The sequence below is a fragment of the Pyrus communis genome, chromosome 12 (assembly GCF_963583255.1).
Source record: "Pyrus communis chromosome 12, drPyrComm1.1, whole genome shotgun sequence".
Classification (NCBI taxonomy): Eukaryota; Viridiplantae; Streptophyta; class Magnoliopsida; order Rosales; family Rosaceae; genus Pyrus; species Pyrus communis.
The window spans coordinates 17499529-17510541 of NC_084814.1; the positions used below are offsets into that span (position 1 = coordinate 17499529).

The window sequence follows — 11013 nt, forward strand, 5'->3', positions numbered from 1 at the left end:
TTCCAGGTTCTAAAGACAAAGTGTTTTTTGAGCTTTTTATGGCTTAAAACAAGCTCCAAGAACTTCGTATGACGACATTAACACTTATTTGCTCCGTACTAGATTTCGGAGGAGTCCAAGTGAACCCATGTGTACATCAAGATGAGAAATGCAGAGTCATTTATAGTATCAATCTGGGTTGATGACATAATGTATACAGGAAGCAGTGATGAATTGATTGCAAAGTTTAAAGTAGATGTGATGAAGAAATATTAAATGACTGATCCGGTTTTATTATATGACTGACTTTCTTGACATGGGAATTATTCAATGTGAGGATGGATTTGCTGAAAAAGTTTGGTTTGAATGATTATAAACCAGTATGCATTCCTCTTATTATGAATGACAAATTGAAAAAAAAGATGATGATAGTGAACCTACATATGAGGCTCTTTATAGACAGACTATGAGAAGTTTACTTTATTTGACAGCAACGAGGCCAGAGAATAATGATTGGGGTAATCATATGTATATTCAAGGAGCTTTCGAATTTGGAATTGAGTATGTGAAGGGGAAATCTACAGTTTTTGTTAGATATTTGTGACAATGATCGGGGTAATGTTAAAACTTAATGGAAAGCACATAAGGGTAAGTTTTTCCATTTGTTGCATTTTTTCATGGGCTTCTTTTAAACAACACAATGTGGTTTTCTCCACAACTGAAGCTGAATATGTGAGAGTACGAGATGTTACTATACAAGCAGTTTCGCTTAAGTTTGTCTTGGAAGATTTTGGAGAAATGCAAATACATACAACTCTACTATATTGTGACAATACCTAAGCCATTGTAATGACAACAAATTTGTGTTTGATCAAGGATCAAAACATATCGATCGAATGTTTCACTAAATCATTCCTAAAGAACATCATCAATTTGATTTACTGCAAATCAGATGAACAAATAACATATATGTTCACCGAAGCTCAGCCAAAGGATTGCTTTTACTATCTCAGAGGATTGCTTGGTGTGAAATCACTTACGAGCTTAGAAGGGAGTGTTGAAGTAAAAGCACTGAGGGATGATTTTTTAAAGCTCAAGTCTAAATTATGTTTTTTTTTTTTTTTTTTTTTTTTGGGTCTGCTTGTAAGAAGTGGATGGCTGAAATTAGTTTTTGAAGTAATGTTCAAATGTTGCCAGTTGTCATAGCAGCTGGTGGTGTGAGTTGAGAGAGAGAGAGTAGATTTCCACTTGATATTCACAACTTTGAAGTGTAGAGAGTTCGTACAACGGTTACTTCTCTTCTCCTTCTTCCTCAATGAAACACTGAGATTTGCAGATAATTTACTTCCATTTTAACTGCATATGTTCCTTAGATTCAGTTCAGAATTAATCCCTAATCATTTATACAAAAGTTAATAGTAACTCTCATAAGTGGTATCATTAATTACGATGTAACTAAGTCTTAATCTTGATGACATCACTGCTTCATAATTGTTTGTTATATGTTTAAAAAGTGCATTATTCGTCCACAAAAGAATGTAACTAGTAATCATGTGAGTGTGTTTCAGTGTTATTTAATATCTAACATTTTGCTAAATCGTCTCTCCTCCTAGCTAAATGTAGCTAGTAACTATTCGTTTTTCTACTTTAACTTGAGATATAGCAAGTTTGTTGTTGGACTTGAATTTATTTTTAATTTTGTTGAATTTTCTACATATATAAATAGTCAAAACAAGTCTATTTTAACCGACTTACCAAAGATGCTGTAATGAATTTCTTCGTGATAAATATTTTGACAGATGAATGCGTCCATGCAGATTATAGACCAACAATACATGTAGATATTATAAAAAGAAGACGATGGGCGGTTGAATATGTTGATAACGAAAGGGCCAAGATCGTAAGAGAGATGTTACAAAAGCTAGCTAGGTGGTGGTACGCAGTATTCTTTATTGCGATGACGATGCATGATTGATACCCTTTGAAGTTTGAACCCCAAGTCCAGGCGTTGTTTTACATGCGCAAATACTGCTATATATGGATATATATATTGGTTTACATGCACATATACTTCTATAAATGAATATGTCTTTGTATCTCAGACTTTCCTCAGACACATATACTCAAGCTGCATGCAATATTAAGTTAATTTTATAAATATCTAACGCATGTTAGTGGCACTGACAGACGTTGAATTTTGTTTGGAACTGCATGCATACGACGACATGTCAATCGGTATCACTGCTCTGGCTTGGATAGTTTTCAACACTCTCGCTCTCTCTGGTATCTGCTCCACAAACTTCTTTCGACTTTTAGCTAACGTCTTGTCGTTTTGGGCCAACTTGTGTTGCGTATATCTTTGATAAGCATCAGAATCAAGTCCATGACCAGGTTCTTTCTTTTTTATTTTTGTAAAAAAAACTAGATTGCGGCTTTATCACGGCATTCTATCATTTTAGGACCGAAAAGGCTTATAGAGGCATTTTAGCATTCTCTTGGCCACCATTGTGTGATTCTCCTGCGGTATAAATCAAACCCAGAACATGCTATGTGAAATACCGGTCTAAAATTTGTTCCCAACCACTTGACCTCCCCTGTGGTGGTTCATGACTAGGTTCTTTGAACTTCTTCAACGGCTGTTATTTGAGGATTGCTGTAGCTTTGTATAAGATTGACGCATGTTGTTTGATGATAATCAGTTATATACTAAAGCAGTTACGAATTTAGAAAATCGTATGTGTAAATGTTTTAGTTGTGGATAACGATTAAAATGGACAAGTTGTGGTGAATGTGATGATAATGATCGTTGTGGTAGTGGTGTCAACCATGGAGGATAGGGTGGGGTAGCAGCGGCATTGGTGTGCGGTGGTGGTAGGGGTCGACAATGGCAATAGAGATGGTGGTGGTGGTGGCATCGATGGTAGGGGTGGAAATAGTGGGGAGAGGTGGTGGCAATGACAACGAGAAGATGGTCATGGTCATGGCAAAGAGTCAAAGACGATGGTAGGGGGTGGTAACGATGATGGTGGTGGTGGTAACAGTGGTTAAAAAGTCAACACGGTTTAGATCATTTGGAAGAAAATGTACCATATCAGAATTTTTCTGAAGAAGATCCAGATTCAGTAAACATAAATTCAGGTTGAGTGTACAAATAAGCATATGTACAGTCACAAATATAAAAACAGAGAAACTAGAACAGAACTTGTGAACGTCTTTGGGTTTCTGGCTCCACAAAGGATACATCTTCAAGCATCGGCCTTATTTTGCATTCTTGTACATGTTATCGATCAAATCCTGTGCATCAAAAGAATTTTCACTCAGCGTTTTCACCGCAATTAACATCTTTATATGTAAGAAGCAAGTGACCATAAATGAAATACTCATCGAAATTAATCCGGTGTAATTTTGATCATAAATAACTCCCAGTCAGCACTCTGGATTTGAGCTGAGAAAAAATTGTTGTATCTAAATGGATTATCCGCTTGGATGATCCACGCAACGGTAACAACTATTAATCTCTCTCAACCTGGCTTCATGGATCATAATGGATAGACGGAGACAAATCATCTATCTAAACAGCCACATAGCATATGCATTCTTAGGTCCCTATATCAGATATCATGACTTCAAATGAAGCTAAGAATGCTTTTTGGACTGTCAAGCGAAAATCAAGCAATGAATGTCCAGTTACCATAGTGGCGAAAGGGTGTTGAACACGGCGTTCAAACTTGACATTATGCGTATGTAGAGGCAAGCATTTAGAAATTTCATAGAGAAAAAAACAGGAATAAGAGCTACCTTGTAGTATTTAAGCAACTGGGGTCTCTTTTTCTTGTATGTTGGAGTGATAAGGTCACGCTCCATGTCAAATGGTTCTGGGTCGAGGTGAACACCTTTTATAACCTCAAAACCTTTCAACTGCAAGAACACAAGAGCGTCATAAATAGCTTCATAGTATTTTTCAAAAGCCAAAAATAATTCCCTGCCCAATGACTACAAATTTAAGGTACTCAAATTAAGAAAACAGAAACCTTCTTCTCTTTAGCGATCTTTTTCAGCTCTCCAAGTATGTATTCTTTCACCTTTGCATTTTCACAAAGAGATTTGAAGTCACCAGATATACCATTTTGTTGAGCCCAACTTTCAACTGCTTGCTTGTTGGGATTAACTACCGCGACCAGGAAGGACTCAAAGCTGTTCCCATAAACCCATATCTACAATTTGCAAAACAAATTACAAATCATCAGACTAGTATAAATTCACATCAAGCGGTTGAAACAAATCCCACTATAATAAAATAAGACTATTGCATTTAATGTATGCATCACTTAAATACACAAGTCATTATATCTAAAAGAACATTTTTATATAAAAGAGGTGCATGAGAATATAAAAGCTCAAAGAAAATTGAAGACAAAATAGTGTAATTTTGAAATACAATTACAAAGCAGAAGGGCATACCGCGTCAATATCAGAAACGAGTCCATAAATATTCTCCAAGTTTTCAACTGCAACATACTCTCCTTGTGAAAGCTTGAAAATATTCTTCTTTCGATCAATGATTTTCAAGCTTCCATCTGGTTGCCACTCACCAACATCCCCTGATGCAAAGATAATTATGGGCAAAGTTAAATGTTTGTAGTGAAAGATATGGGAGCCATAGTAGACTACGAAATACATAAATACACAAACCTGTATGGAACCACCCATCGATCATGACCTCTCTGGTGAGGTCCTCACGTTTGTAGTACCCTGAAAACAAAGTGTTTCCCCTTACACATACTTCTCCACGCGGTGTGTCAGAAAGAGCATCATATCCCATTTCAGGGACGGATTCTAGGCACACATCCACATTTGGAACAGGAGGACCCACAGTGCCAAGCATTGACAGCTCATTTGGCAGTGATACAAATGTCCCCGCACAAGTCTCTGTTAGACCTACAGTAGCATATATATGGAATGCGTTATCAATATATCCAGCAAGATTCAATAAAGTAAAATGAAAATTAGCTTATATAATCCTAGCTCCTGAAGATAGCTTTACCATATCCTTGTAAAACATGAGCGCATGCCACCACTCGTAAGAAAGCTTCTACATGAATAGAGAGAGGAGCAGCTCCAGAGAGAATAAGTCGCACCCTACCGCCCAATCCTTGCTTTACCTGAAGTGGTCAGAACATAAATTAGGCTCAATCTAGGAAGAAAATATGGTTCCAATTGCTGTTCATAGCATATAGAGCATGTTCAAGAAGAAAATAAAAAACAAAACATTCCACTACCTTACTAAACACAACTTTGTCAGCAATTGGAGATGCCTGTGAATGCCCATGGCCATTTTGCATGTTATGATACTTGCTGCAGCACCAGATCAAACATATCAGATTGTAATAACAACTGTCCTGTTATCTACTGCCATTAAGAACACAAGTATCTATATCTACTTCAAGCCTTAATATCAAGTAGGCATAAGGTCACTAATTTTGCACTGAATCCACACAGGTTGTATATGCACAACAAACAAATAGACAGGATATTTTAGGGGAAAAATAGCAATCCACATGCAAATACAATGCATCTTGTTTACAAAGTAAGAGAACAAGGGTACAAGGGATAGGATAACTCACAAATTCAAGCTTCTTTGCACAAGAGGCATGTAGAATTCGATAAGAAATAATATTTTACTAATGATCAAAGCAAAGAATGGCACTTACTATGAATATGCAACATTGAACAAGGTCTTTTTCACAAAGCCGCCTGATGAAATCTTCTGTGTCAAGCCTGGAAATGTGCATAGAAGTTATATAGCATATCGGTTTTAGTTATTACGCATTTATTTGATGATATAATTGCATCAACGAGTAAGAAGCCTCAGTTCTGTGACTAAAATCATGCACTAACAAGGGATCCCTCCACTGAGATGAATAGGTTGCTTCATTACTTTCCACTCACGTGAAAGATCCAGAAAATCAAGTTCATTGGAAAATTCATCCAGGTAAATGTACCTGTATTACCACTATTCCCAAAAGCTTATGATGTTACAACTGGTCTATGATTACTTTATGTTAAAACAGACCCCTCACATGTGAGCCTTTCTCCACCATTGGAGCCCAACTTGTTAATATTAGAAGGCTGCAACTGCACGAATTTCAACCTAGGGTCTCTTGCTCAGGTACCATGTTCATGTTTTGTTGGTTTGTCACTGTTCCCAAAAACTTAAGATGTTGGCAGGTACTTATATAGTTGAACAGTACCTGTGTAGATTCTGTCTAATACACGTGGAACAGCACAGAAGATAGTCGGTTTTAGCTCCCCAATGTCTTCAGTTAATAATTTGACATCCTGCAGAACCAGATATAACTTATAAGTCAATATCACACTTGTAATTTATGGTTAGAAACGAACAAGAAGTAATTGTCCTCACCCCACGCCAAAACCCTATTTGGGCGCCAGTCCAGATAAATAACTCCTCAATCACCCGATCGAAGATATGTGCCAGGGGAAGAAATGAAAGATATACATCCTCCTCACTCAGCTTTAAAAATGAAAACGAAAACCAAATAAATTTTGCAAATTGTCAGTATTTTAAAACACAAGTAACCAGTTCTTATTCTCACAAAATGAGGTATTTAGGTTGAAATGAAAAGGAACTTGCCTGTTCATTTACACTCTCTAGCAGACGCTTCACCCCAGCCAGAAGAGTAATGATGCTTTCATTGGATATCAGTACTCCCTTGGGGTCACCAGTTGTTCCACTAGTATACATTATAGTGCAGATGTCACTTTTCTTTTTTACTGGAAGGTCATACTCTTTATTCTCTCCCTGCAGGAACATATTTAAAACTTAAGCCAGAAAAATGAACAGTACTGATCATATGGAAATGAATAATTAACAAACTGTGCATGAAATATGACAATTAAAGCCAGATCCCTTCCTTGAACACATTACAGATTTCCTCTAAATTATCAGAGACAGTAATTAACTTTCAAAAACTGATTGGCAGTTCAGTAATTCCACACAGATAGAGAAGCACCATTTGCAACTTTTAAACAGCGCTCAACACAAGGGGAGTACTCCCATAAGAAATTTCCTAACCATTTTCTCCATAAAAGTGATGTAGAGGCCTTTGTCCTTCTTTTCTTTTAGAATAACATTCTTTGGTTCACAAATATAATTTATTACATGAGAAGAGATTGGGAGGAAAAAATATAACCCACCAATTGCAAAAATTCGCTCCATGAATATAACGTCACTCCATACTGCCCCAGTGTTTCCTTTTGTTCAGGTGTAACATTGCCAAAGCTCACAAGTGCTGTAATTAAAATAAAGATGAAGAAGTTATTTCTAATTGATAGCAACAGATACATACACAAAGAATCTTGAAAATAAATCGAGACATATCGAACTTACTCTTCAGATATTTTGCCGCACCAGGAAATGTTTTCAACAGCTGAAAAAAAGGGCAGTGACAGAACAGAACTTGAATAAGCATTAGCAGCTTTAAAATGTTTTAACTCTAAAATTGTCACCAACTCGCATTTTTTACGCAGTTACTGTCAATATTCAACCTATATTTGAAGTATAATCTGACAACAGTATCCTCTGATGTCCCTGTACTGCATTAAAGCTTTACTAAGCAATAAAATAGTAGATACAAAATTGTGTACCTCAGGTATCTTCTTTTCTTCAGCAAAAGCAATTGAAACTTCAGCATGGCATATGATAAATTCCACAGCACCAGCACCTAAACCATATATCAGAGATTAGGGACAAAATATAAATAACTATTGAAAATCATGAAAAGCGAGTTAAGGTACACATCAACTATTTCAACCAAGCCTTCAACCCAACTGATTGGGGTGGGCTACATAATAAAGAAGAGATATGCCTACCTAGAGTGTCATATAAAGGCACGCAATAGAGTCCATGAGCATTGCAAGCCTGCAGAAATGTTTTATTGTTAACTAGAGTTTCCTAGAGCAAAGGATATTTATGTAATAGTAACCAAAAATGAATGAGCTACTACTTCAAGAATGTGCACGCCTAAGCAGAGATACCAGACACAAAATAAAAATTTCTCGATGTAAACTTAAACTCCTCGCTTCAGAATTCAAGAGGTACCACAATGGACAGGAAAAGACTTCTTTTCTTGTTTCTTTCACGGACCACATCAGTAGAAAATATGAAGCAACAAAACAAACTATGGCTTGAAGGTACTACCGGCTTTATCATGTAAGCATTTTTCTAAACAGGTAGATGAAAATGAAAAAATACAGCATACCTCCATGCTCATAATCCATTCTGGGCAGTTGACACCATATATACCACACTTGTCTCCCTGCAATCAGCAATAAATACGTTGAATCATAATCTGCACGTCAATTCCACGCAAAAGTAATTCGCAAAGTATTGAATAAAAAATAAATTAGCGAATGTTAACAGATGATGACATACTTCGACCACACCACAACTGCGCATGGCATTTCCAACTTTGCCTACCATGTCATACACTTCCTTATAAGTTAGCCACACATATTTACCAGCCTGCAAAGAACCAAAACTTTCCATATTAGCTACAAGCCAAAAGAATGAGTTAGAAAGCACGCTATGGTGCCGGATAGACACAGATGATCTGCAACTACGATATTATACCTTCCCATTCACAATCTCCCGACGACCAAGCATGGGGTTTCCGGGATTTTTCTCCACTGACATGCTGCAAAACAAGCAAGATAACTTACAAACAAGAAAAATTCATACATGAAATAATTTTGTCTTAGATTTCGCGGATAGATCAGATCAAAGAGTTATGCTTGTTCCATAGTAAAACTGAACCACCCATTTTTCCGAACAAAGGAGAGCTCTTTAACAAGCACGACCCAGAAAACCACACTTCTTCGATTAAATTACCGGATTGAAAACAGAGCTCTTCAGCAATCATTGTGGATTTCGGGATCGAAAAACCAAAACAATATTTACCGTTGACTTTTTACTGCATCACTTTAGCATGGTCAAAGCTGAATTTATTGTATTCAGATTTTCAGAATCTACACACAAAAAATCCGTACCGTGCTCGATTACTGAGAAATAAAAAATCAAGTAGAAACAAAATCCTTTCGGAAATTCAAACTTCAAATCCTCAGAATTTCACAATCCGATATAAACGAAGCATCAAAGCTCAGTCAATTTGTTATTTTAAACTTAATTTTAATAAAAAATTGGATCAAACGACAAACGTCCAAGCAAAAAAATCACTTATATCAATTTTCTTTCGTTTTCTTGCGCTTTCTCGGCAACCAAACAGAAGAATTGGATTTAAAAAAAAAATTAGTACCGGAAAACATCCCAGCAACTGTCCATTCCCGAAATCGCAGGCGGAAAGCCATCCTTGGCGAACAGGCTCCGGTACACAGGTCCCTGCGACGGCTTGCCGTCCTTGGCCTCCTTGGCCTTCTCCACTTCCATCAGATACTTGTACTTTGTCGCCGCCATTTCTCAAATCTCAGTCGGATCGCGCGGAGCACCCCCCCCCCCTCTCTCTCTCTCTCTGCAAATCTGAGAAAATCGAGAGAACGCAGAAAATGGAAAGGGTAGCTAGTAATATGTATATGGGAAAAAATAAGAATCAATGAATTTAGGTGTTGGTCAATTCGCTCACGATGTCAGAGGCTCTGCCGCTCGCAGATGGTGTTTTGACTTGTAGACGAAGGCGAGTTCACTGAGTCACTGAGTAAGGATAACGCAGAGAGGAGAGGACCACAAAAGGAAGGCTATGGAGATATTAATCGCCATTTCGAGGGACTTTAATTTTTTTTATAATAAATATAGCTATTCAATTAGGGTTTTAACTGATTTTTCAATATTCAAGATGTTTTTAATTAGAATTTTAAAGTAGTTTATTAAAATTTTTAGAAATTTAGACATATTTAATTAGGATTTCAAATAGGTTTATAATATTTCATATGTATTTAGTTAGAAATTGATCTTAAAGAATTTAAGAAAATTAAGGAATTAAAGGAAATTAGAAAGATTTTGTACTGTATTTTAAGCAACACAAATTTTATCTCTTTTAAGATAATTAAATCAAAATTTTATATAAAATATTTACAAACCAATTAAATTCTATAAAAATTCATAAATTTATAAATTCATTAAAATTTCTCATATTATAAATTAATACAGCTTTTTGGTGGTGGTTTTGCGGTTGAGCCTTTTGTGGAGAGAGTTCAGAGTTGATAGTGTGTTATACGACTGGTCAGTAGGACTGACAGCTGTAATTTCAGGGTCTTGTTCTGGGGATTTTTATCTTGATTTGTTTTTGACCGTCTGATCTTGCTGTCTTTTTAATCTCGTTTTTTTTTTTTGGTAATGTTATTCACACTTGTTTTTGTACCACATTTTCGTAACATTTTAGATAGCATTTGATATGGACAGTCACATCATTTGAATAAATCAGATTTTTACATTTAGTTCATTATTTAATAAATTAATAATTAAGAAAAAAACTAATTAATTAAATGGTGATTGTGATATACGAAGAGTCTTTCTCTTTCATTTCCTTGAGTTTTTGCAAATTTTTCAAGTGATGTGGTTGTTGATATTAGATACCACTTAAAATAATATAAAAATATGATATAAAAACATGATATAAAAAGCATTACTCATTTTTTTCCTTTTTAACGGGCAAAGAAAGAGAACTTCATTTTACTTTTTGAACAAGTCAAGTTTTTTCACTTTGACTAACGTGAAAAGGTCGCAATTGCCCTTGTACATATATAAAGTCATTTGCTAATTATTTAATTTATTAATTGGGTTGGCTACCTCCTTAAAAATGCGATTTTCTTATGTAAGCAAATTTAGATTTTCTATTTAAATGATGTATCCCTTAGATATGCTCAGATCATGAGATCATACCGCTTTATGCTTATGATCAAAGATGAGTAGGAATTCTTACTTAAAACTCTTCGTGTTCGAATCACAGAGTTTTGTGCTTATGATCAGAACTGTTCATATTATAAATCACAATGTAAAGATCA

The 11013-nt window shown here is 35.8% G+C and overlaps 1 protein-coding gene across 1 annotated transcript; it reads right to left on the bottom strand.

The window, feature by feature from the left end:
• Window positions 1-3048: 3048 nt before the first annotated feature.
• LOC137709891 (long chain acyl-CoA synthetase 4-like) lies at window positions 3049-9784 on the bottom strand. The gene is made up of 20 exons (XM_068448869.1): window positions 9636-9784; window positions 9312-9532; window positions 8630-8693; window positions 8432-8521; window positions 8259-8315; window positions 7870-7918; window positions 7645-7721; window positions 7388-7427; window positions 7195-7289; window positions 6632-6799; window positions 6401-6511; window positions 6231-6318; window positions 5691-5757; window positions 5259-5334; window positions 5024-5141; window positions 4672-4917; window positions 4441-4580; window positions 4011-4193; window positions 3778-3897; window positions 3049-3273 (listed from the first exon to the last, which is right to left on the bottom strand). Exons 2-20 carry the CDS (start codon window positions 9467-9469, stop codon window positions 3238-3240), a joined length of 1983 nt encoding a protein of 660 aa, XP_068304970.1. The 5' UTR covers window positions 9470-9532; window positions 9636-9784; the 3' UTR covers window positions 3049-3237.
• Between the last annotated feature and the right edge of the window lie 1229 nt (window positions 9785-11013).

Bases quoted from the DNA above. Each gene is read 5' to 3' on its own strand.
- LOC137709891 (XM_068448869.1), bottom strand. From the start codon at position 9,469: ATGGCGGCGACAAAGTACAAGTATCTGATGGAAGTGGAGAAGGCCAAG. The intron at 7,919-8,258 runs GTATGCTGTATT...ACATTTCTGCAG, and splicing joins AATGGATTATGAGCATGGAG to GCTTGCAATGCTCATGGACT. The intron at 6,800-7,194 runs GTGGGTTATATT...ATGTTCCTGCAG, and splicing joins GGAGCGAATTTTTGCAATTG to GGAGAGAATAAAGAGTATGA.